This window comes from Mugil cephalus, chromosome 4, assembly GCF_022458985.1.
Source record: "Mugil cephalus isolate CIBA_MC_2020 chromosome 4, CIBA_Mcephalus_1.1, whole genome shotgun sequence".
In the NCBI taxonomy this organism is placed as follows: domain Eukaryota; kingdom Metazoa; phylum Chordata; class Actinopteri; order Mugiliformes; family Mugilidae; genus Mugil; species Mugil cephalus.
In genome coordinates this window covers 7,412,244-7,437,426 of record NC_061773.1, presented here as the reverse complement: position 1 = coordinate 7,437,426, position 25,183 = coordinate 7,412,244, and the positions used below count along the sequence as shown (strand labels likewise).

The following is a 25,183-nucleotide window of genomic DNA, read 5'->3' as shown; positions in this document are numbered from 1 at the left end:
ATGGACATGGGCCTACTGAGGTTGTCCTGTGGTGTGTCGTTGTCAGTGAGGGTCTTTGGGTCCTATGGGTTAAGGAGAGGGGTTTCTGTGGATCATCCCACAGATACTTGATCAGTTTGGGTTCTAATGAATTTGGAGGCCAGGTCAACACCTTGTGCTGTTCTCGTGTTTTTTTGTTTTGTTTTTTTAGTTGTTCCTAAAATATTTTTGCCTGTGTGTCTGTGTCAGGTGCCTGGTCTGGTGTAGGTGGGTGGTACATATCTAAGTAATATCCACATGAATGCCAGGTCCAAACGTTTCGCAGCAAAACATTGTATTGTCACAAAACATTCAATGTCATTTACTACTCCTTCAAGTGATTTTAATGTTGTGGCTGATCGGTGTAAATGGTCCGATGTGGCTAAAATCACGTACTAAGAAGCTGACACACAAATCCTTTCCTAATAATCAAGTGGAGGGACGGTTCCTCTGCTCTGTGGGTTGCCATGTCAGTTCTTTGGCCACTCACTCTGCATATCACATGGATTAATGCTTTTAAACTGTTAAAATCAATGCTGGACTTTGTTGTTTTGGAATAATTGTAACACATGGCAGCAAAATAGCAACTGCTAGTCATGGGCAAAACATTCACTGTGACAAAGATATACACGCAGTGGACATTCTACCAGCTAATAGCACCTTTCTGCCTGCATTTGGCTGCTTCTATTGAGTTCTCCTCAGCTATTCATGGACCACAGATGGCACCAGCCTACAGGCCCTTTATGCTCACAGATGAGTCTAAGCAAGGTGCTTAATTGGTTTCATGTTCAGTGTGGTCGGGACTTGAGCCACTGGCTGCAAGAGATGAGACCGGGGAGCCTCTTGTCTTTCTCGTCTGCAAAGAAAAAAAAAAAAAAAACAATTTCTCGCAGGCTGACTTGTGCGTTGCTGCCCCATCGCTGCTGTGAGTACGGCTCTGACAAGGCTGCCTCTCCCAACTACACTACACCACGATCCGAGTTACTGAAAAGCCTGTCGACTCAAGCCTCCATCCGCCATTTTCAGCGGATTGAAAGCAGGTAGAGCACAAAAATCACAAGTCCCCGGTCAAATAAAGCAGGTAAGTGCGCGTATGAGTATCCTAAACCCAGAAAAAAAAAACACACTACGACAGGAAACATTGAGGGAGAAAAACGCTCCAACCACCTTACTGCGGCCAGCATCGGGAAGAATAAGAGGAGCGGAGCGGTTTGCCTACAAGGGTAACAATAAACTGCATCTTCCAGGAGCTGTGGTGTGTCTTCTACCTCCAGATTTAGTCGGCTTTGTCAACTTTTTTTTCATCCACGAACGGAGACGAAACGCGTGTTAAGAATCCGCTTTGCGCACACACCCCACGTTAAAATCGCGTGCTGTTCGTTGCTTGAACTTCATCTAGATGGGATTTAAAAACGTCTGATCACAACTCCAGCAGCATCGGTGCCAAGAAATTTTGATTTTTATTGTTTTTAATGAGCCGGCCTTTAAAAAGTTGACGCATTTAACCATTTATTTTAAAGGATAGCGAGCTTGAGGGCCACAGCACAGTAGATAAGGTTGGTTGTCTTATTTGTAGTCCATAGCTATCTGTCAGTCACTGACATAATTGACACCATTGTCCCATGCTAGAGCCCGTAAGATCAAGATATCTGCCTCTGAACTTTGATTAATGATCTGATGTGGTGATGATGAGGATGTGTGAGCCCTGCCCTGGACACATGGCTCAGGAGCTTATTGTTGTCCTTAACAAATGACTTCTTTATTCCAGCTGGATAAAAAAAGAAAAAAAGAAGGAAGCAGATAAAGCTTAGTATGTCCCTGTGATGAGAACATTTGAATGATAAATATTTGCTTGATTTTTTTCCCCCCTCCATTATATGACTGTGCACTGAATATTTTGCAACTTCTCTTTTGGGAACTCCGGTGACGTATTTGCATGCAGTAAACTGTAGATGATAGATCAGGAGATCATATAGTTGAACCCAGGATTGTGCAGAAAATGCATGTCAATGTGCCAAAATCTTTGTTGTTATTTTAATGGCATTAGTCGGGTCAAGTGAATAACGGAAAACCGTGATCGGCAACTAATTCAGCCCTCCAAATCAGCATGAATAAACTTCATATTGTTCAGTGAAAAACTTAATGCATAAGTACTTGCAGCCACAAGAGGCTGTACCACAGGGTTTGAAGGCAGAAGGAAATATTTTCCAAAACGTTCTCCACCTGTGGGGAAATTTGAATGTCACAACTCTCATTTCACACATGGCACACAGCCGTCTTTTGTTGTGATTTTATGCAGGCCAGGTATGGAAAGTATGGAAATAAGTCATGATGCGTTTAGCTTTTATATGGGTGTATCTGAGTTTTATGTCACAAAAAAAGAAAGAAAGAAAAAGAATATTGAGAGCTTTGAGAGCATCCACACAAGTGTGGTGATGTTTTATTAATAACTTTCCTCTATGTTACAGCCCATGTGATAACGCAACACTGAGACTCGCTGTACTGTGGAAACACAGATGAAACAGGTGAAATCTTGTTTGAAACTGAAGATTAATTTGAAGGGAAGTGCAGATAAGTTGGATGCTTTCAACAATAACTTCCTGTCATTGATTGCAGGTCATGGCTATTACTGGAGGGACAGTTGAGTCTCTGGATGAAATTCCAGCTCACGTGTGGAAAAGTTTGCCTGATGGGCTGAATCTTGGACCTTCTGCCACAAACCAAAGCCGCATTGGTGAGTAGTCATTCTCATCCGTGCAAAACTGACAATTCAGAGCTTTGGCAGAACATCTTCAGACTTCAGATACAAATGTTTCTTTTAAGGAGTTTAATGACTTTGAAGCCATGTCATGGCCTCGTAGCCAAATATGCAAGAAAGCAAATAAAACGAGAAGTAGATGGATAGCAACACTTACACCGTTAATAAAATATAAAATAGGCCAATGAAATACAATAATAAAGAAGAATCTGATAAATTCACAAATCATCAAAAGAGCAAACAAACCAGCTGGAAACAGGACTCGTGACCACCGAATCTTCTTCCAATTCCTAACTGTCCAGTTCTTGTGTGCTTGGGCCCAACTGTCTCTTAATGATCAGTGGCTTCTTGACAGTCCTGTAGGGCCTTAAGCCATGATCTAAAAGTGGAACACGTACAGTGCCGGTGGAACACTGGACAACACTTTGGTTTGACCACTGCTGTTAGAGTTCCTGTGATGTCATTCGGTGCTCTTCCCTGCACATTTGCATCAGGATGCGGTAATTTCTGCTGAAGAAACCCTTGGATGCTCAGATCTTGGTTTGTCTTCCAAGGTGTTGGTTCGTCTGTATTTCTGCAGAGTGGATCCAACTGCTGAAGGCTGCATCTGCACTTCCTGTTGTTCTGGCAGCAGCTGTACCCTTCCTGACTGAGAATCTGTAGCATCAGGCGTGTTTCTTGCGTTAGGTTCTTTGTTTAAGCCTTTTTGCCTCTGAAGAACATTCAAATGTACTGGCTTTATATGGACATGAAGCGCGGCAACAGAAAAACGTGTCTTTTAATGAAAAGTACGGCCTTCGTTAGCGGATCACTGGTACCAAAATGACCTAATACTCAAAATTGCATATGTAGTTTTATGGAACCAATAACTTTTAAGCTTTTAAGGACTGTTTTAGGATTTGTTTAGTATTTTGACTGTGACTGTACTAAAATTAACATGAAAACCTAAAAGTGATCTTAATGCAGTATTTCACAAATGCATGGGATGTCCAAAAACGTTTTTCCACCACTATATATGATCATCCAAAAAAGGAAAAACCAATGTATCGTGGTACTTCGATCTCCTCTCGAATATACGGTCATACATCATTACTTGGGTCTAAATGGTACAGCTCCATACAGTCCACTGTAGCCTGACGTGACCTGAAATGTAACTACATGCTGCAGCGACACAGACCACAACAGTTGTGATTGGCCCAAATATCATTTCCTGTCTCTCAGTGGCAGGACAAGCACAAAAGTTTTACCCTCTTTTTGTCTCCAACACACTATCTACTCAGACTTTTATAGTCTTTTCTATTTTTTTGTGTTGCAGTGGTTTTAGCAAAAGCAAGTGCTGCTCAGTTCCAAACGCTGCTGTTTGAATACTTCAGAGAAACTCAACACAGCTGAGTGGTTGCTATCTAGTGTTCTAGCAGCATAATTACAGACCAATGCTGACACACCAGCGCACAAATCAATAGTAAATGCTTCCACCAGAGCAGCCTGCTACAGCGTAGACTCAGCATGGACCCACTGTAGTAGTATACAATCAAACTTAAGTTCACGGTTAGACGCTGTTAAAGTTTTATTTATTTTTTTTATCTTCAGGTGTCTGGGCCACGCAAACCATTCCTAAAGGCAAGAGGTTTGGTCCATTTGTTGGAGAGAAGAAAAAAAGGTCCCAGGTGACCAGTAATGTTTACATGTGGGAGGTAAGGAGCACTATTATGGCGCCCATTTTTCAAAAACACTCACATCTGTGTTGCATTTGCTGCAAAGGTAAAACGAACCAAGCTACAACAAACCTGGCATCTATGGTTTAAAAAAGTATATGAAAAAAAAATTTTTTTGAAACAAAAAATCTTTTGTGACACCATGAGAATTGACCTAAAGTGACCTAATTCAGACTTTCTACACAGGACAATAATCTTTTACCACAACATCTTTGTACCGATTTCCTGTAGGTCTATTTCCCTGCACGTGGTTGGATGTGTGTTGATGCCACAGACCCCATGAAAGGGAATTGGTTACGATACGTGAACTGGGCTCGCTCAAGTGAAGAGCAGAATCTTTTTCCACTGGAGATCAACAGAGCCATTTACTACAAAGTGTTAAGGGTAGGTTAAACACTAATTTATATAGAGTGCAGTGGTACATGGATGTATGAATATGCGGAATAATTAAATCTAATGGTTTGGATTATTTTGGCAACCAGGCCTGCAGGAACATTGTCATAATCTACATCAGATTAAATGTAATATTATTTTATTGACCTATACAGAGGTAATGTACTGTATATAACATCTTAAATTTAGAATAGCCATAAAAGGATTGTTAAGTTCCTTTGAAGTCAGGTTGTATGAGGCTTTTATCCATAGTCAGTGTTACCTATGGGACCTTTACTGGCAAAGAAGCCAAACAGTGAATTGCTGTGGATGGACCTTGTTTTGGCTATGTAAAACAGGTGCCCATTTTAAAGGGGTGTACACACAGGAAGAGATTATCCTGTGTTGGTGTGGCAACAACCAACCAATGGTTGATTGGCATCTCATGCAGACACATTGTTCCCCAAACATAACTGTTAGGACATGGTCCAAGACGACCTACCACATGGTCCTACCACCAAATTCACCAAGCTGATAATGGTTTGGTGTCAGTTGTAGACAGTATTTTCTTTTTAAATAAAGAGTGGTGACAGCAAGATAAAGTAGCTCCGTCCATACACTAGTATTATTTTTAGGGTCTGCTTGTTTTACATATGGGGTTGAAAACATATAAGAAGGTCACCTTGGTAACCAAAGGCTCGGACATCCACTAATGACTGTCAATGAGTGCCAGCCACAAAACTATGGACAACAAGGGACATTTGGAGGGGACTTTAATAGATGCTATATTTAGGATATTGTCACTTCTTTATCCTACAGTCAGGTTTTGTCAGTCTGTCTCCCCCAGACTACACTGACAAAAACATGGTATTACCTTGCAGGATAGTTCCTGGTCTACTGCTGTTAGTTTTTTTTTTTTGTATTATGGTCTCATCAGGCTAAGTATTAACTTGTTAGTTTGGATAGAGACTAATGCATTATGGCACCAAAGTCATGAAGCTGTGGACTCTCACTCCTGTGTTGTGTGAAGTAAATTAACTGTTTTTGTTAAAGGGATCATGATTGCTTTGAATAGATCAATATAGGTGGCTCAGTTGCCCCAGGAACAACCCCTTTGAGGTCGATTGCCCTTTCATTGATCGGGGATTTTCAGACGTTGGTGACTCCAAAGTTGACCAGATGCGCTATGAAAGATTAGAAATAACAATTAACAAAATGTAATAAACTGACTCTAGTGTACTTTGATCAGCCTGAAAACGAAGGCCTTTTATTAAAACAGATATGCAACAGCTGTAGGGGAAAACAGCTTAATACTAATATAAATTTTTTACATTTCATATAAATATTTTGTACTTCTTGGGTTACAGTGTGAAAATTGCATTAGACGTGAGATAATTACTGGTTGTTTTAACACAATATGAAACATATACAATCTCTTGCCAGTTCATTAGGGACGCAAAACAAACATAATTATATATTATATATTATATATTATTATTATCTAACAGTTCTGCACTAAATCACCCTTCATGACTATTCTAATATTCAGGTTATATTGTAACTGAGTCAGAAGGTGGTAATTCATCTGTATGATGATTTAGGAAGATGTAGTTTGAGGAGCTGCTGAAAGGAATGGAGTTAAACACAAAGGTATTAGCCTACTTTATAGACTAAAATGTACTGAACTGTACTGAAACTTCCGCTTAACTTAAAACTTAAAGTATATTGCTCCTACCTCTAGAAATGTTATGTTTGTTGCACTTATTTTAACACCATTATCTTTTAGGGGATGTCGATTACGGGTCTGTTCATTACATTGATAGGACAGTTGTTTTTATTATTTTGTCCACTATGTTAGTTTAACATTGTCATTATGTGAAAATTCAAAAAGTAGAATTGTAGGACTGTTGTATTTTGTAGTTTTACATATTTATACCTATTTAAGGCTGCAACAGAGTGTGCTGCATGCTCTAGTTAAAACAAATACACTCTGTAATGTGTGCAATGTAATAAGATTAAACTGAGTTATCGCACGGCTCGAAAATGTAAAATGTGAACTAGGTAGCCTGCGACATACTCTAGACTATGGTGCAAAAACAACTGTCAAATTCCATAACCCCCCAGACAGATTAGATGCACAGTAGCCCAAATATCCCCCTTGCCTCTCAGCAAGCCGGGCTGTGATTGGTGGCCGTGCTCATCTCTCATTGTTGCAGCCTATCGGGCCGGGAGAGGAGCTGCTGGTGTGGTACACTGTGGAAGACAACCCCGAGATAACAGCTGCACTGGAGGAAGAAAGAGCCAGCAGTCTGAGCAGGAAAAACTCCCCCAGGACGAAGCGAGGTGAGGCCTTACCCCTCAACCGTGATGACACTCGAGCTCGGGTTTACCTCTCAGGGGTGTGCGTGCTCCACAGAGGCGACAGTAACTTGGCCGTGAATCGATCCAGTCGAAGTTGTAACTGGTGCAGCTAGCTAGCTACAAACGAAGGAAGGCTAGTGGGAGCTAGCGTTCACGGGTCCGATGTGTGGGGCTTCTCTCTACTTCCATACCCTAGCTAAAACTCGTCCGTGCCAGCACATTTAGCAGCAGATGTCGGCTAGCTAGCCAGCTCGCTTCTCTAAAACGCCCCGTTTGGCTGTTAAACGAGGGTCCGAGCAACTTTTTTAGCAGCTTTTCCTCATCTGGGTCCTGACGTTGTCGAGGATGTGACCTTCCCTGAGCTCCTAAAGCATGAAAGCCATCCATCGGTGCGCCTCTGCTTGATGGTGGCCTAGCAGGGCAGCTAACTAGCCTGCTTCCTTATCCTGCTGCAGGCTAATTGGGGGGACGTGTGATGGGTAGCGGCCTTAAATGTAGTGGTTATATTCCCCAGATAGTGTTAAATAACCAGCCTATGCGCCCAGAATAACCAGTTCATCGAGTTGTCAGACTTGGTGTTACATGTTAGCACGCGGCTAAAAAGGCTAAGTCTGAGCGCACGGACACCTCGGTGAAAAAGAAACACACACGGCTAACTGCGAGAAGTAAGTTATTATGATTAAAAACTGGTCACATCGATGGGATGGAGAGTTATTCCAAAGGCAGACATTATAAGATCTCGGTCCAGTGTCCCAGTCTGGTCTGATAGCATTAGATTAACTTTACGTGACTTGTCATCAACGTAAGGAGCTAAGTTGGATAACATTTTTAACGGTGTATGCAAACTGTAAAATATAAATACAGCGTCTGCTAACTGAACATTAAGTTGAGGCCAACATTTTTTACAGTCCACTTAGCTGACATGGGGCACATGTACTTTTGTTGGTATGAACTTTGAACATGGTATTTCCATGAACTGTTTCGTGGGGAAGAATCGTTGCAAGGCCTCAAAGAAAGTTCATATTTATATAGAAATCATCTTCTACCTGATCTTACCTGTGGTGGCCTGTTAAACTCCAGTGTTATTCTTTTCTATTGATATGCAATATCACCATATAACATTACAAGAGGGCCCTTAAAGGTCGCTCACTTGCCAGTTTATCAGGTACTAGTAAAACAAATATATTCCAATATCTCCGTTCAATGGCTGTTATAATGTTCACTTTGTGCTGAAATAGTATTCTGTGTAATCTATAGGCACGTAGGAACTGTATAATCATTTTGGAGGATGCATTTTTCAGTGCTGTTACACTGTGTATAATTAAACAGTGTTGATGTTATTAAGTCGAGCCCACACACTAAAATGTGGTTGTCAAAATAATAGAAATGTGTCGATGCAACACCATACACTTCAACAGTACTGCAAACGGCAGCTTTCAAAATGAAACCTAGTTGAATCAACGACTTTCTGTTATTGTAAACAAATGCATAATACCATAACCGTTATAAAGCTAAGATTTTGTGCATGGCTGTTCTGCTAAGATGCATTTGTTTTTACCAGTGTACCTACTGAACTGGCAAGTGAGCATATTCCTGCGGACATCTCTACACTCTGTTAATTTGTAATTACATTGAAACACAAATACAGAAATGCATATTCTCGTTTGTAACAACTGAAATGTCTGAATAAAGGTAGAAAATGTCCTAAGGAGGGATTTGGTGCATTTCTCATAAGAAGGGCCTGCTTAATTTACTGAGTACTACATGCAGTAGCCCCTGGCACGTCATCTCTCCTTACTGCAGTGTAGTGACTTTTGGCAACGCTGTATTGTACTGCAAAGAGAACCTCCAGTGAAGTCAGCTCATCTGTGCAGCTTCAGTAAATACTGGTGCTCTCAAATACTAGCAAAATTAAATAATGCAAATATTTCAAGGTTTATTCATTTATCTCTTGTACAGTTGGATACAGTATAGCAATCTTGCAGCAAAATACAAACCTGGCTTAGCTCAGTAGGCTGCTCAAATCAAAGAGAAGGGAATAAATTAATACATAAAAATAGACAAAAATAGAGAAATGAGGACGCATATGTACAGTACAAGATAATGAAAATCGGTGCGCAACCAACATGTGTACGACAGAATGTGCTGCATGGAAATACCAATATAAAGTGTGCAGAGCATGTGTCTTTCAGTAACTGGCAAGGTTACAGTAAAGTCCTCCTGTGGTCCATATCTGCAAGATTAGTGCGGTGGGCATGTCCATGTTGAGAAGCTGGATAACGTAGGTGAAGAAACTCCTCCTGAGACTGAGTTTTGGCCGTAATATTACCGGAGCCAACTGAATAGGGAGTTATTGAAACAGGCGGAGTCCTTGATAATGTGGACAGATCTGGACATGCATCAGGCTGGTTGTTGGTGCTTTGCAGTGATGGGAGAGCTGTACTGCAGATACACTCTCTGCAGGGCTTTGCAGTCCTGGGCAGAAGACTAAGTGAAGCGCACTTATATACACTGGATCTGCATACTTTCAATGGCCCTGTTATAAAGGGTTTTCAGGATCTCAGGCGTCATTGACTGACTTTTTTTTCTCATCAGAGCTTGAAAGTGTTTAGTCTTGATCAAGTCATTATAAATGTGTATTTATTTAGAAGATATTAACTCTGCACCCAGGCATATTTGTTTGTGGTGTTGATCTACTGTTACTTCCTCCTGAAGTACGCAACCAGCTCCTTTATTTGTTGACGTTCAGAGAACAATTATTAATTGGCCAGCAAGTTAACAATTTCTCTACATTATCAAGTTAAGTGGCCTTGACACTGTCAGCGATGAAGACCTGAATGTTGTGTCATCAGCAAACTGGATGATTATGTGGAGTTGTAAGATACACTCTCGTGTATGGGATAATAAAGCACAGGGCTCAGGACACAATGCTGCAAGGCACCTGTGCTCAGGGTGCTCCAGAAGGGGGCATTCAGTCTGTGGTTCCTCGGCTTGGAGGCCAGTGTGTGTTGATGTAAGAAGTTGTAAAGTGAACTAGGGTATATGTAATAATCTGACATAATTTCTTTTGTCACTCTATCAGTAAAGGTGGCTTGCATTGTCAGTAGACCTATTAGGAGAGTAGGTGAAGTGGAGTAGGTCAGATTTGTTTTTTAATAAACCCCTAAAACTTGCATAACTAGTGATGTAACGGCTACCTGTTTATGATCACTGTAGCTCGGAGGTTAAATGTTCTGGTGAGGGACAAAATCTAATTTTTAGTTTTCTTTAGAGAGTTTGGGTGGTTACGATGCTGCAGCTTTAGCAGAAATCATCTGACCATACTGGTCAGATGATTGACCTATGCCATGTGTTTCTCTGGCTTGAATAAGGCTTTGCAGGCCAGGTCAGGTGACGCTGGACACACTATGATGACTGGACTTGAGAGGAAGCCATGTGAGTCAGACATGGCTTAGAATTCAAAATATTGTCAGAACTCGATTCTTGTTGAGCAGTTTTCAAATTATGGCTCATATTTATGAAATAAAACACCTGTTTGCCCGGACGCATATTTTAGCTGCTCTTATTTATCTATAATAATCTGTAAATTTGGTGTTTTTCTTTAGCAACATGCCGCAGTGACTGTTTAAACAAATTTGTCTACATTTTAGTGATGCTTAATTGTTAAAGTTAGCGCAGACTAAATATTGTGACAGTAGTACCAGGAAAGAATATTAGATCATATTGATAATTGGTTAACATTTTGCCAAAGTAATGCATCTTTTTCTGTTTGAAGCTAGAAAAAAGCTGCTGGAGAAAGCCAGACAGGCTGGTTTGGGTGGATTCAAGAAAACGAGTGAAACCAAACCTACTGATAAGGAGATGTGGGATGGCGAAGGAGGTAAATTGGCAAATTGCCAAGTATAGTCTGTTTCATGTGAATATTTTCTGTTTTCATTTATGCATTTACATTTTCTCTTATAATTATTATTTATAATTATTTAAATCTCTTGTGTTGGTTGGAACTAGTGTAACAGTTTGACTTAAAAGTTAAACCTTTACGCATGTTTACAGGTGTGAAGGAGGAGGATGAGAAGCCATCATCCTTGGGGACCTTGCAGGATGTCGAGGAAGCCCATCCCCTCGAAGGCGCTCGCCATAAAGATGTGCAGGGCATGTCAGCAACATTAATGGACAGGGGAAATGGAGAGGAGGAAGAGGATGAAGAGGAAGAGGACGAAGAGGAGGAGGATGGTGATGATTTGGAAGATCAACAGGAAATGCAGCACCAAACTGCTCAGCATTCAACCGTGGCTGCTACCACACAAAACAAGCAGTCCGACTCATCTCTTCCCTGTGGCGAAGAAAGCCACAAGAAAACACAGGCGAAGTTGAGTTCCTCACTTGCAGGACGGGAATCGGGGGTCGATCCTGAGCTCGACCTTGATGGTGACCTAGAGGGTGATCCGCAAGGAGAAACCTATCCCTGTCAACATTGTGAGCGCCACTTCTCCACTAGACAGGGTCTGGAGCGTCACATTCACATTCATGCCATCACTAACCAGCAAGCACAACTGTTCAAGTGCCGGTACTGCAATAAATCCTTTGGCTCACAGGTGGGGCGGCGGCGGCATGAGCGGAGGCATGAAAGTGGGTCTAAGAAAAGGCCTGGCTCCCTGGCTGGAGCTGCCAGTCTACTCAGTGCAGTGGTGCAGACTGATTCAAGTCCTGACTGCACCACTCCAGCTTCTCACTTTATAGCCATAGGCTCCCAGTTTACAGGAGGACATGTGCACAACTCTGAGCTGCAGAAAAAGGAGTTGCGGGCTCATGCCGACCGGCCCTTTATATTGGATGAAAATGGGGAGTCAAAGGAACTGCATCCCTGCAAGTACTGTAATAAAGCATTTGGCACACACACCAACATGCGCAGACACCAACGCAGAATACACGAACGGCATTTGTTGCCAAAGGGAGTTCGCAGGAAAGGCATGCTGCTGCAAGAGGCGTCGGCGCAGCAACAGCAGCCTGGTGAGTCCCCCAGCACCAGCCCTCCGCTCGTCTACGTGCCCAGCGCAGACACAGAAGATGAGGTCGATAGGGATGATTACGCAGTTGACATATCCAAAAACATCTCTGAGAATTTGAGCTTCTACATTGATGGAAAAATAGTGTCCACCAGTACGGTGAGCACCTGTGAGGTGATAGAGGTGGACTCCAGGTCTGCAGCGCTGTTCGGTCTGGACACGGTCATAATCGGCCCAAATCCGATCAGTCAAGCGCTGAAGGTTGAGGGTAGAATGAGTGCTGTGAAGCCAGTTTCCAACACTGGGCAGTCAACAGGCAAAAGGAGAACATCTACGCCCCCACTCGTTCCCAACCTTAAAGTGGAGGCGGAAACAACGGCATCATCTTCATCGTCCTCTACATCTTCCTCATCTGCTGTGTTGGGAGGACTGTTTCAGCAAGCCACAGATCCATCATCATTTCAACGAGAGAAAACCGTTTACCTCTCACCTAAGCTCAAACAGCTCCTTCAGACACAAGACATTCAGAAATCAGCCATTACCTTGATAACAGAAAGCCATAGACTGGCCTCACCGCTGTCAGTCACCCCGTTACAAGGGACCTCAGGAAAGTTTAAAAGAAGAACAGCCTCTCCCCCATCATCACCACAGCTCAGTCCTGCATGTAAAACGGAGAGCTGTAAAGCCGAAGTGTCGAGCTCGTACACCCTTAAGGTGCCAAAGTTGGAAAGCCACAACGCGTCTCCCCCTGAGAGCATGTTGGAAAAAGATGACGGGGACGCACTGAGCCCTTCTGGAAATTCGATGCATGACCAACCTTCCTGTAGTAGCGGAGGAAATTCCTGTAATCAGCAGCCCTTGGATCTATCCAACTCTCTCAGTAGGAGAAGTGACAATACAAACAAGGTGCTTGGGGATTCAGCTCTTGATTTAAGCTTCCATCGTAAGACTACTGTTGAGCCTGAATCAAAGGGAAATACGACACCGCAGCCACCAACTAAAAAGAGAAAGCCTAACACCAGTATGCTTGAAAAGGTTCTAATGAATGAGTATGTTGGTGTAACTTTGCCGGGAGAAGACGGCTCCTCACCCTTGACAAACCTTAGCTGTTTCCATTCTCGTTCTCCGAATGTTGCTTCAGAATCTGCCCATTCCTCTCCGCCTTCTTTGACCCCCGTCACCATGAATCCCTCTTCACCCGGTAGCTGCAGCGTGACGTCCCCGACACCGCCTCCCCCTGTGCTACCTACCATCCCGTCTCCACCGGCTATGCCTAGCTCTCCTCTCTCTCAGCCTTCCGACTCCTCTGCAGTGAGACCTCTCCCTGTCCTCTCGCCAAAAATGTCTCCACGATCAGTTGAACACCAGTCTCTGTCAGACTCTGAGGATCATTTCTTAGCCGAGGAGAGCCAAGATGAGGAGGAGAACCATAAATCTGAGCCACTGGATTCTCCAAACACTCCACTTAAAAGTCCTCTTGATGATCCAGCAACACCAAGTCCTCCAGGCTATTCGTCGGTGGATCTGCCCACTACAGAAGACGATGTTTCACTGACTACAACTTCCAGTAGTCTGCTGAATGGCAAATTGAATGAAGACACTGCCTCAGTAACAGAAAAACCTGTGAAATCTGACTTAATTGCTCTCTCATCCCCTCCAGAACCTTCACTTTCCTCTACATCTCCTCCTCCTACATCACATGATTCATCCTCATCATTAGTTTCAAAACCTCCCCTTCTGATTAAAATAAAAGAAGAACCTCAGCACTGTGTAGACGAGCTTTTGGTTACGAATCACGCACTGAAGGAGGGTGCTGATTCTCTTCCCCAGCCTGCTGCTCCTGATAAACCTTCTGATAAAACGTCTGAGGCAGAGGAAGTCGACTCGACGTACTGCAAGACTTTTGTGTGCAACGTCTGCGAGGAGCCGTTCAACTCCATCAAAGAGCTCAGTGGACACATCATAGAACATGCTACTGACTGGCCCTTTAAGTGTGAATTTTGTGTCCAGCTGTTCGGTGACGCCCCAGCCCTGTTGGCTCACCGGGCAACACTGCACGGAGTGGGCCAGATCTTTGTGTGCTCCGTTTGTTCCAAAGAGTTTGCCTTTCTCTGTAACCTCGAGCAGCATCAAAAGGATCTGCACCCGAATGAGACGTGTTCACATACTACTGTAGAGAGTGGCAAACTTAGGCCACAAAATTACACAGACCCATCCAGAGCCAAAGAGGAAAGCAGTCCCTCGACACCAGCACCAGAGATGACTGATGAAAATGTTCCACCCGCTGACTCGTGTTTAGCGAAAGAAGAGTCTGATGTTAATGGTAATCACGAAGAGGACGAGACGGAGGACCCCAATGAGGAGCTTTACACTACAATAAAGATCATGGCTTCAGAAGGAGGGAAGCCTAAAGGGCCTGACGTCCGCCTCGGCATTAATCAACACTACCCCAGTTACAAACCACCCCCTTTTCCTTATCATAGCCGTTCCCATGCTGGCTCTGTGGCCTCGGCTACAAACTTCACCACCCACAACATACCACAGACTTTCAGCACTGCCATTCGCTGCACCAAATGTGGCAACAGTTTTGACAACATGCCTGAACTGCACAAGCACATACTGGCCTGTGCTAATGCTAGTGATAAGAAGCGTTACACTCCCAAGAAAAACCCCATCCCCCTCAAGCAAATAGTGAAGAGTCCGAACGGAGTCGCGTCGCCCACAGCGGCTGCTGCAGGCCAGAGCGCTTTCCGCAGAATGGGTCAGCCAAAGAGACTCAACTTTAACCAAGATACTGGGAAAATAAAAATGAGTGCCCTCAGTAAGAAGAAGAACCAGCTGATACAGAAGGCAATTTCGCAGAAAAACAAAGCAGCCACTACCGCGAAGAAGGCCACCATCAAAGTTGAAGAAGAGCAGCCGTCTAACGTCTGCCCCCACTGCAGCCGGGAATTTACCTATCCTGCAAGCCTGACCAAACATATGGCAGTCAGCTGTCCCATGAAGCCTGCTGCTGCTGTTAAAAAGGGCAAGAAAGGTCTTGTGGAGGTGAAAAAGGAGGCGACGTCGACGGTGGAGAAAAACACAAATCTTAGGAAGAAAGCTTCAGACTGTGAAACACAGACAGAGCCAGAGTCCAAACCTCTGGGAAAGACCAGAGCTCGTAGCTCTGGTGCAGCCGACCCTGAATCCTTCAAGGCAAACAAAAGAAAAAGCGTCGCCACAGTGGGCCGGCTAAAGAGACCCGCCTCGTTCTCAGCACCAGTTTCCACTAGCAAAAAAACTAAAAAGGGCCAAGTTCAGTCTCTACCTCCCACCCCTCCAGCCCTGGAAACTCCCAATGACACGGCACAACGGCCAGCCATGAGAATGCAGCGTATGGGCAAAGCAGCGCCCAAGAAATTATCAGAGGCCAAATCATCACCACCGCAGCAACAGTTAAAGAAAGAGGAGAGGTTCTCCCTGCGGACGAGGGAGAGAGTGGGTGGTCCAGTCACCAGGAGTTTACAGATGGCCAACACAGCCTCGCCTACTGAAGTGAAAACTGAAGAACCACCCGTTCAAGAGCCAAATGAGACTCAGGTAACGTCCTCCGTGTCTTGATTTCACTTCCTTAATTGGGCTAAATTTAATATCAGCTTAGTGCAGTCATATTGATATAACCATGTTTGTTGACCAGATGCACCAAATGTATATTTAGAATTCATTACGTGTTTCCATACTACACTGTTAGTGTGTTACTAGTCACCATTGCTGTACAACGTGAACTGTGACTCATACCTTCAGAATAAGATGATTTGACCTGTCAAACAACCCTTTGTAATATCTGAAGAAAGGCCTCTCCCAAAGCTCAAAAGACAACTTGACTTATTTGAACTCTTAAAAATTACATTTGGCCTATGTCTACGATTTCTAAAAACAAATACATATAACATACATTGGTGCCACGTGTTAAAAATGAGCATACATGCTTTATCTAGTGATAAATCATTGATGTAAGTGTAGAATCATTTAATAATTTTAGGACAGTAAAAAGCAGATATTCTCATTTAATATTCGAGAACATACTATCAACCATGTTGTTTTGTGTGGTTAAGTTTGTCAGAACTGTTGCTGATTGGTTTTTCTGAACGTGTGTGTTACAGGAGGTGCTGATGAAGTGAGTTACCTGGACAGTGTTGGGCTTTTCCGTGGAATACAGTTCCCCTATCAGGCAACACTCTGGACTCACCAAGGCCCCGAGCCTGACCTTTGTGGTGGTTTCATTCACTCAAAACAAGTCACGTCTGCATATCTCAACTGCCTTTGCTGGATTTAAGGAGGGAACTCCCTTAATCTTCCATCTGAACTGAACTGAGCCTCGATTTTTAGCCAGCCTTGCAAAAACTGTAAATGACAGTTAGTTAATATATAATCTGTGTCATTACTTGACCCAAAACAGTAAGATTAGGGCTCCGTTATTTTGGAAAGCTGATATATTGCAAATGGCAATCACGTATCAGTTAGGGTTATGGAAACTTGTTAATTCTGTTCTGTATTTTTTCCCATTTGGTTGTTTAGATTTTTTGGATGTTTCCAGAGTCTCTTAATGCATGTGCTGAATAGAGTTAAAAAATAGATTAAGCCAGTTCCCATGCCTCTCCCAATGGGCACCTACTTCAGTCTATACATGATTTGCAAAGTATGTATGTTTGATTTAAATTTTTGTAGTCATTATATTGTAGAATATATGTTATTGGCCTATTTTTGTTTGGGAAACAAAAATGAACATGGCAGTTGTTTACTGCAACGATTGGTCCTCAGGAACACTGTATATGCGTGTGTTAAGTATGTGTATGGTTATGATTGGATGTTCAGCCTGACAACTATTCCTTAGGTCGAAATCTCAAGTATGTCTCATGTCTTTACTTGCTTTCTCTTCTGTTTATCTGGTGTTAGCAGGTAATTCCACTTGTAAAATTATGGGAAATACGTTGTAGTCTCCTTAAAATAACGTCCGTCTTGAAAATAATTTATATCACTCATACAGCCCAGTGTTCTTAAAGCACTTTAAAAACGAAACTGCCAATTTTTTTCAAGCTGGATCAGTGAGATTGGCTTATTTAATTGGTGAACAACAGAATGTAGCCAGGTCTGTTGCACTTAACAGACCCTGGTAATTTGTCCCAGAGTGGAGCAAATAATTCATCTAATTTCAAATATACCGTTTACAACCTCTAACCAAACCAATCTCTATTTAGCAATTTGACACAGGATAGGAAATTACACATGAGACAACTTTTATATGCCAAAATGCATGATAATATTGCAAATGTTAAAATAGGCTCACGAGAACGCAGCAGTGTTTTGCAGTTTTTGTCCGTTAAGTGGACGTGTACAAAGTTGTTTCATTCAGAAGCCGTGGCGCGGTAACGGAGCTGGAAGATTAAAGTCACCTTTGTTTCAGTGAGTTGACAGGTTTGTTTAGACAGTATGTGATGAAAATGTCATCAAGGCCCTACCAATGAAATGCTTATTTTTTATTGTTCTTAGTTAATAGTCTTTCCAGTGGTCATCCTACTTTGCCATTTTTGACTTTATCCTGTCGTACCGCACATTTAACAAACACCACGGGCAGTGCTTAAACACTTGTAGCATGTAATGGGAAAGTAAATCCAACTGTATGATTTGACGCTAATTTATATTTCCTCAGAAGAAAAAAAAATCCTCATGTTTTGCCTTTCAGCATCAAGATTATGTATTTAAGGATGAACAAAGACTAAGTTCCCAAATGACCTCAAATAAAACATTGCTGTAATTGACATAATAAAAAAAGTTTTTCAAGTTGTGTAAATCTTTTATTCTTTTAACTTATGATAGTCCAAGTTACCCGCTCCTCAAGATGTGTCGTGAATAGGATACTATTTATTTAAATTGGCAAATAATGCTCAAGTTGTACATTCAGTAAATGTGCTTCTACATTTTCTCCGGGGAGGGCACACATAAGTGGATCTGACTCATTTTTGTACTTAGACCTTTTCTTTTTTGAACATTAGATGTCCCTGCCGTTGCAGCAGTAATAAAGTGTCTACATTACATTTGCTGATTGCCTCCTCCACTTAAAGTTTGGCACGGACCAAATGACGAAGACGCGACTGAAGTTTTCAATTTATCCGAGTTTGATCGAACAGTGGTGGCTTTCATCAATCAGATTTTTAAGTTGATGCCTTTGCTCCGCAGGTCAGCGAGCTGCTACCAGGGAGGCCGTGGCCGTCGTCGGGTTGCTAGTTGCTGCGAGATCTGTATCTATTTTGGGAGCTGTTCACTTGTCAGGGAGGCTGATATGTGAGTCATACAGCACCTTAAATTCTTACCAGCGCTGTGCAGCATTGTGTGGGTCAACACGGAAAAGTGGGGCCAATTGTGTGAGATTTATGACCTGCGTTCAGAGCCTTATTCTCTGGCTCTCCATCAGCCGTGGCCGTTTTGAATTAACAGCTTAATCCAGTTTGATTCTGAACGACAGTAACATGTAAATGAATTCATCTGTGTATCATGCTTTAATTTTATATAGAAAGTTATGCTTTCATCTGGTCACCGCTATACATAAGGTCTGCTCTCATACTAATAAAAATGCCACAGAGGCAATAAAAAAATGTATTTATTTGTTCAACTGTGCAGACAATCATAAATTATTACAAATAATTCAGTGCTACATGTTTGCCATAGCATCAAGTAGCTCTACATTGAAAGTGTTACAAACCCAAGGGCACAGATACACTACACACCTTTATCACTAGTATTATTACAATACTGTAACAGCATAGAGGAACTCTAAGGTGTAATTCCCCTACAAATTAAGGGCATTTTTATGTAGAAAGTAAATGTTAGATGCATACCCATGTTTTATTAAGATATGTATCTTTTTATCACCATATTATTTTGCTAAAATAAAAATCTTTTCAAGGTGTTTCATCCTGTTTGCCCTCAAAGCAGATCTGAATTAATGTTCAAGGAATTCAGTCTAGCAACTTTAACGATAATCCTTTCACCGAAACAAAATAAAAAATAGTGTAACTTTTTTGTGTGTGGATCATGGTCCAGTGTGACGGTGAAAAAAGCGAATGTGTATTTATCTGTATGGTAGATGAAGACACGGTGTATGTGCGGCCATGAATCCATCTTTCTCACATGTGCATGTGCTGGAATTATTTTTAGTCAGACCCCATCCGTCACACTTGAATACCTTAATGAGCCATCAGGCCCGCCAGACAGATGGTGTAGGTGTACAGAAATGTGCCTCCGGAGGTCTGTGGTGTCCTTTGGACTCGATCCTCGCACAACACTCGAGGTTATCGCGTTGATGGATAGGGTTATGAATTGAATCCAATCTGTATGTTGGATTTGATCCACGGTCTGGATTCTTCTTTATTCAGTTGGATGGAGAGACGTGTTTGTTTGCCCCAGTGCCGTGATGGTATAGTTTATGGTTGGATGTAGTTTATGAGTCGTCAGCTGTGTGTATGTGTGTGTGTGTTTGCGGAGGAGTGGCCACTTGGAAGAGTGCTGCACCATACTCATGCTGTCAGAGTGAAATATCACTGCACTCTCTGTTTGATTGCTGTGTACGGTGCTTCAGTCCTATTCATAAAAATGCAATTCCACACAGCTCTGCGCCTGACTTGACAAAATAAGCTACGATACACCAGAGAGGCAGATTTAAGATGTAGAACAGTAGAGTATTTACCTATCCCATGCAGAAGAACCAAATCTAATGTCAGGTGTGTTACTGTACATAAAGGAGGACCTTCTATAGAAGACATGGTTGCTGTTGATTGACAAATGTGAATCTCTAAATTACTTGAATTTAAGTGGCCTGTATTGCTGGAATAGGATTTGAAATGATTTAACGTGTTTAGTCACTTGTTATTCTAATGGGCTTGTGCTGCTGATGTGAATGGATCGAAACAAAAACAAGTTCACCTTTTCACTCTGTTGTTCTCATTAACTCCTTCGATTTTCCTGTTTAGTTTTGCTCGCATAACATCTGCGCTCTTCACCTACCGACCAGGAGGAGCCCCACCCCATAGCAATGACACTCCTTGACGGCAGCAGCCATCCCCAGTAGGATGCACCCTGACACAGACACACACACAAAAATGGTTTAGGGAAAAAAGCATGACAAACAGCACAAGGTGTTGACCTGGTTTCCAAAATCACTAGATCCCAAACTGATCCAGTATCTGTGGGATGATCCAGGCACCATAGGACACCTTCAGAAGACCCACGTCCATTCTCTGATGAGTCACAGCTGTTTTGGAGGCACAAGGGAGACCTCCACAATATTAGGAAGGTGGTCATAATGATATGCCTAGTCGGGATACATTGCTGTTTAAGTCCTAAGTCCCTAATGGTAGCTGGGACAGGCTCCAGTCCCTCCACAACCCTCAAGAGGACAAGCTGTTACAGAAAATGAATGAATGCTGTTGGTTATTATTATTTTTTATTATTATAGTCCTCTGGAGCCTCAGGCAATCTGCTCAGCATCTTACTGCAGGTGTCAAGTTACTCTATTTGGTTATGAAGTTAATCCGTCCTATAAGCAGATACCATGCGAGCACAGTGTCTTAGCATGCCAAGATTTCCGCAGTGAGCAATGCGGACGTCATGAGTCTTGTCGGTGTTGGAAAAGTCTAACTTTTGACTTGATGTAGGTAGAGTGAGGGGCTCAGAATTCCTCCTGAGGGAGGCATAAACGTCTGTGCAAATATTTCAGCCCGGAGGAGCGTGGTGGATGAATCCAGCAACATGCTGACTCGGCCGTCCACAGATCCTCCAGCGTGGCTAAAACTGTCCCAAAGATGTCAGCAGAGCTGAGAAAATGAAGTCGACTTTTAACGTTGATAACTTGACTCCGAAGCTCCCTGTGAGGGCAGACGAAATGAATGTAGACAGTGGAACGTTTAGGCCATGTAACACTAAAGCGAAATATGCTCCTTTATCTTTCGAGCAATATTTGGAGTTTACTGCTAGTGTTTATTCGTCGTAGCTTCATCTCATTTTCTGGCGTAACAGAATGAAAACAAATTGCTGATGTCTAACCAAATGAAGAAACTGCTTGAGAAATGTGCCATTTTTGATACAGGAGTGTAAGACCGAGCCAGTCCTTATGGTGGAGAAATATTTTTAAGTTCTGTGGGTAAAAATGTTTTCTCATGGCAAAATGTATAATTGAATTATGAGGCATCTGGATCAGTCCGGATTGTTGATATGTCCAAAAATACATTTATCTGTGTAGTGGAGAATAGAGAGCTGCCAGCGACAGGAGAAACAGAGGGAGGGAATTACAGCTGCTCATACATGACAATACACAGCCGGCTAAAAAAACACTCACTATGTCCCTGTTTCCTGTTCAAAGAGAATGACATTAAAACTGATGAAGATGGAGAGGAGCGATGCTCTGCTGGGCGTTGGTCTTTTGGGCTTGAAAGTGAAGGTGCGCCCCGAGTGTGCGTAACGTGTGTGAAGCGCCAGTGTTCAGCCCGACCTCTGTATTCTGCACACTCTGCTCGTGTTCGCACGCCACCGCATGTAGCTTGTTGCTTCCTCTAGGGCTGAGGTTGCCTTAGATGAATGTATGCAACCGTTGCTGTTGCTTTCATGCTTTTAACGTCCAAATAGATTTTCTGCCTTTGCAGAAGCACCTGCTCAAGTCAGCCCTCTGACTGAGCCTTCCGCCCACCTCCCACTGAGCGTCCTGCCATTTCCTTTCAAAACAGGAGGATGTGATGCGAGGATGTGAGCACTGTGGTCAGGTCCCCGGTGAGCTCGCCTCGCGGAGCGGTGGTGCGATGGGATGACTCCGTGACAATGGTTTTCCTGGCGAACTTTTGTTTTCTTTTTTGCTTTTTGGTCGGGAGGAAACTGGCTGTTGAGCGCCGGTTTACAGGCTGCAGAGAGGTTAGACGGTGCAGAGACCGCCTGTGCGTGATGTTGGAATAACTATGTCAGTATTGTCTGTGGTGGTGGTCTCCATGCCAACCGCTGCACTCTGACAAGACAACAGTGCCTCTAAGGCCTGAGAGGGTATTTTAAGACCTCATAACGGGCTCATTTGATCCAATGGCATTGTTAATCTTTTATTACGACACCGCCATGTAACTCCTCGCCCGCACAGCGTGGAAGGTGTTCTCGCTCAGATTGCGCGGTAAATCTCATTTACCAGTACGTGACGCATCACTAGAGCCGTGACACACGGCACCGTGAGGGCGAGGAGAAGTTTATAGAAGTTATATTTTCAGTTGAGCTGGAGCTAATTTTTATTTCATAGGCAGCAGTTTTTTTACAATTCCTTTTCAAGACGAAGCCTCTGGAAACTACCAACTGTACCAGCCCTACTTTTCACTTTTTATACAACCCCTCCACTTCCTCCTCCTTTTTTCCCTTTTTTTTTTTTTTTTTCGCCTGAGCACTGGGGAGAGATGAAGCGCCGGAGTTTGCTAGAATCTGTTTCCCAGCCGCGGCCCGAGCTTTGAGATGAATCGAGGGGATTTGCATGCGGTGGGGTGGAGAGAGTAAGAGATGAGAGGGAGAACAGGAGCGTGCACGAGAGAGAGAGAGAGAGAGAGAGAGAGAGGGAGAGAGAGAGAGATGTTACTGCTGAGGCGCAGCAAATGAGGGCTGTGGAGGAGAGGGGAGAAGGAGGTGGGTGGGAGGAGTGAAAAGGGGGGCACACTCAAACAGATCTGAAAACAACCGTTCGTCGTGTCCTTTGCCCACAGCGCAGACGTCTATTAAACTCAGAGTGGGGGGGGGGGTGGGTGAGCAGGGAGGGTTGACTTTTACCTGCTCCAGACACTGCACACCACACTCAGCCTCTCTGCCTCCCCTTTTTCCTTTTCCTCTTTCCTTTCCACCCTGCCCGTCTGGAGACTGTCAGCCTGCAGAGACGAGGCAGGAGACCGGAGTGCTGGCAGAGCAACTGTGCCCACACCTCTGCTACCTGCTCTGCGTTACTCTCGCATCCACTCCAAAAATGCTCTCGCGGGCGCACGTTCAGAGAACTTTCCCCCGCGCGCGCACTCTTACATGCTGACAAGCAGGCAGGCAGGCACACCCCCCTCCCATTATCTGTGCGGCGAGCAGTTCAGCTCGTATCGGCGTGAGCAGCGAGCGGCTGCATTTCACTCCTCAGCAGCAGCAGCGGCAGCAGCAGAAGCAGCAGCAGCAAGAAGCAGCCGGACGGGTCCGGAGGAGAGCATCGTTACCGGAGATCACACACCAGCTTCCACAACTGAAGGCAAGCCTCCCTCCTCTCCCCCGTCCTCTTTCTCCCTCTCCCCTCTTTCCCACTCTCCTCTTTTCCCCATCTTGATGTGACGCAGTGTTGCTGACCTTCCCTCACCACTCTCCTCCCTCTTCCTCCTCAGCGCGTGCCAGTGGGACAGCCATGGAGGACACCCTCACCTGCAGCCACGCCACCTTCTCCCAGGTGTTTGGACGTCAGGGACAGCTCATGCAAGCCAGTGAGTAGCCTCAATCACACCTCCTGCCCCCCCCCCCTGACAAATCATTAGCCGGCCGCGCGTCCCTCATGTCAGCGTAACTCATCTCCACCCTCAGCGTTTCTCCACGATCCCATCTTGGGCTTGCTGCCGTTTTAATTTAGCTGATATGCAGCAAATGTCTCTTTGAGGTACAGCGAGATTACGTTATCATCACTACAGTGATCCTGCTCTGCTGAGAAAAAAAAAGCTGTAGATCTGGGTTATTAATCTTCAGTGTGGGAATCGTTTAAGAGATGTGCACGCTTATGTAAAGGGCAAGAATCAGCCGGGTTTCTCTTTGTTGTCTTTGGTGAGTTTTGCGATTGTTATTGTTGATGTTCCAAGTGTCTGAGCAGCAGGGTGGATACATTAACTTGTTTTTTTATCGTATTTTGAAGTCTTATTCAGATAGAACTCACAACGGACGCAAGCATAAGTCTGAAGTCGTCTGTTGTTTATACAGCAGTTTGGACGGTTTGTTCGAAAATATGCCTTCGGTATTTTTTATGTTATTTTATTTGCACATCTAGATGTTTTCACTTCCAGGTGCAGCGCCCATAGTAAAGACTCCACCTGACGCGCATTCATAATGCAGGTGCACAGGTTGAGTCTGACGGGCTGAGACACAACCGAAGAGTTACAGCTAAATTATTGAAAAACGAATCCATCACGATTTTCAGGGCCGTAGACGCCACGGACGCGGCCTTGGAGTGTGCTTCAAACGAAGTGCGTTCCAGTGATATCTTTTTCATGTAATGGACACGGTCAGAATACGTACAGTATTCCCCCCAAGAGGAAAAGAGGCGCAGAGACTGGCTTGTCTCCAGAACGAAAGTGTCAGTTGCTTCCTCCCTCATCTGGCCTGATATCTCTCCTCGTGGAGACGTGCTGAGAGAACTTAGTCAGTGCCTTTGATGTCAGTATCAAAATAAAACTGCCTTTAGAGTCGCGTCCTGTGCATTGATTTTGTCACGTCACTTTCAGATCCCCGTCTTTCTCATCTTCGCCACCTCAGTGGATTGTCTTGATTGGAGTTTCAAAGCAGGTGTTATTAACGGGAAACATGGCTACGACTGCACTTTATGGAGCTAATAATGGCAGCTCATCAAAATTCATGCTTCTCGACGTGTGTTTATTAATTGAGCCGTTTTGCAGGGTTTGGTCTGTGGGGATTTTCAGCAGCGGAGTCGTTTGAGAAGTTAAACATGCAAATTTGGTGCAAGGGTTTGTTTTCTTTGCTGATGTTCTTCACTCTGTTTGCACAAGAATGGCCTTTTTTTCATAAATAATGCACTTTGTATGAATGTATCCGTGGGCTTAATACTGTGTTGATAAGAGCACATTACTGTTAAGGGGTTGCAGGGCCCTGATTAATATTCTGCTTCAGACCAGCAGAATGCTGGAAGCATCTTTAGGAAATGAGTGGTT

The 25,183-nt window shown here is 43.6% G+C and overlaps 2 protein-coding genes across 3 annotated transcripts in view; both read left to right on the top strand.

The window, feature by feature from the left end:
* Positions 1-578: 578 nt before the first annotated feature.
* prdm2b (PR domain containing 2, with ZNF domain b) lies at positions 579-18,057 on the top strand. 2 transcript variants are annotated; one of them, XM_047583066.1, is made up of 9 exons: positions 579-1,099; positions 2,487-2,543; positions 2,635-2,752; positions 4,367-4,470; positions 4,723-4,875; positions 7,080-7,206; positions 11,000-11,104; positions 11,278-15,812; positions 16,376-18,057. In XM_047583066.1, the coding sequence occupies exons 2-9, from the start codon at positions 2,535-2,537 to the stop codon at positions 16,391-16,393; spliced, it is 5,169 nt and encodes a 1,722-aa protein (XP_047439022.1). In that variant the 5' UTR covers positions 579-1,099; positions 2,487-2,534; the 3' UTR covers positions 16,394-18,057. The 2 variants fall into 2 exon arrangements, with proteins under 2 accessions (XP_047439022.1, XP_047439023.1); XM_047583067.1 differs by lacking the exons at positions 579-1,099; positions 2,487-2,543; positions 2,635-2,752; ... (1 more) ...; positions 4,723-4,875; positions 7,080-7,206 and adding an exon at positions 7,268-7,889.
* Positions 18,058-23,644: 5,587 nt separating this feature from the next.
* Positions 23,645-25,183, top strand: part of kaznb (kazrin, periplakin interacting protein b) — a 106,164-nt gene continuing 104,625 nt past the window's right edge. The window contains exon 1 of the mRNA XM_047583231.1: positions 23,645-23,734. Coding sequence (XP_047439187.1) covers positions 23,659-23,734 — 76 coding nt within the window. The 5' untranslated portion in view covers positions 23,645-23,658. The remainder of the gene's footprint in view (positions 23,735-25,183) is intronic.

Bases quoted from the DNA above. Each gene is read 5' to 3' on its own strand.
- prdm2b (XM_047583066.1), top strand. The intron at 7,207-10,999 runs GTGAGGCCTTAC...TTCTGTTTGAAG, and splicing joins CTCCCCCAGGACGAAGCGAG to CTAGAAAAAAGCTGCTGGAG. The intron at 11,105-11,277 runs GTAAATTGGCAA...GCATGTTTACAG, and splicing joins GATGTGGGATGGCGAAGGAG to GTGTGAAGGAGGAGGATGAG.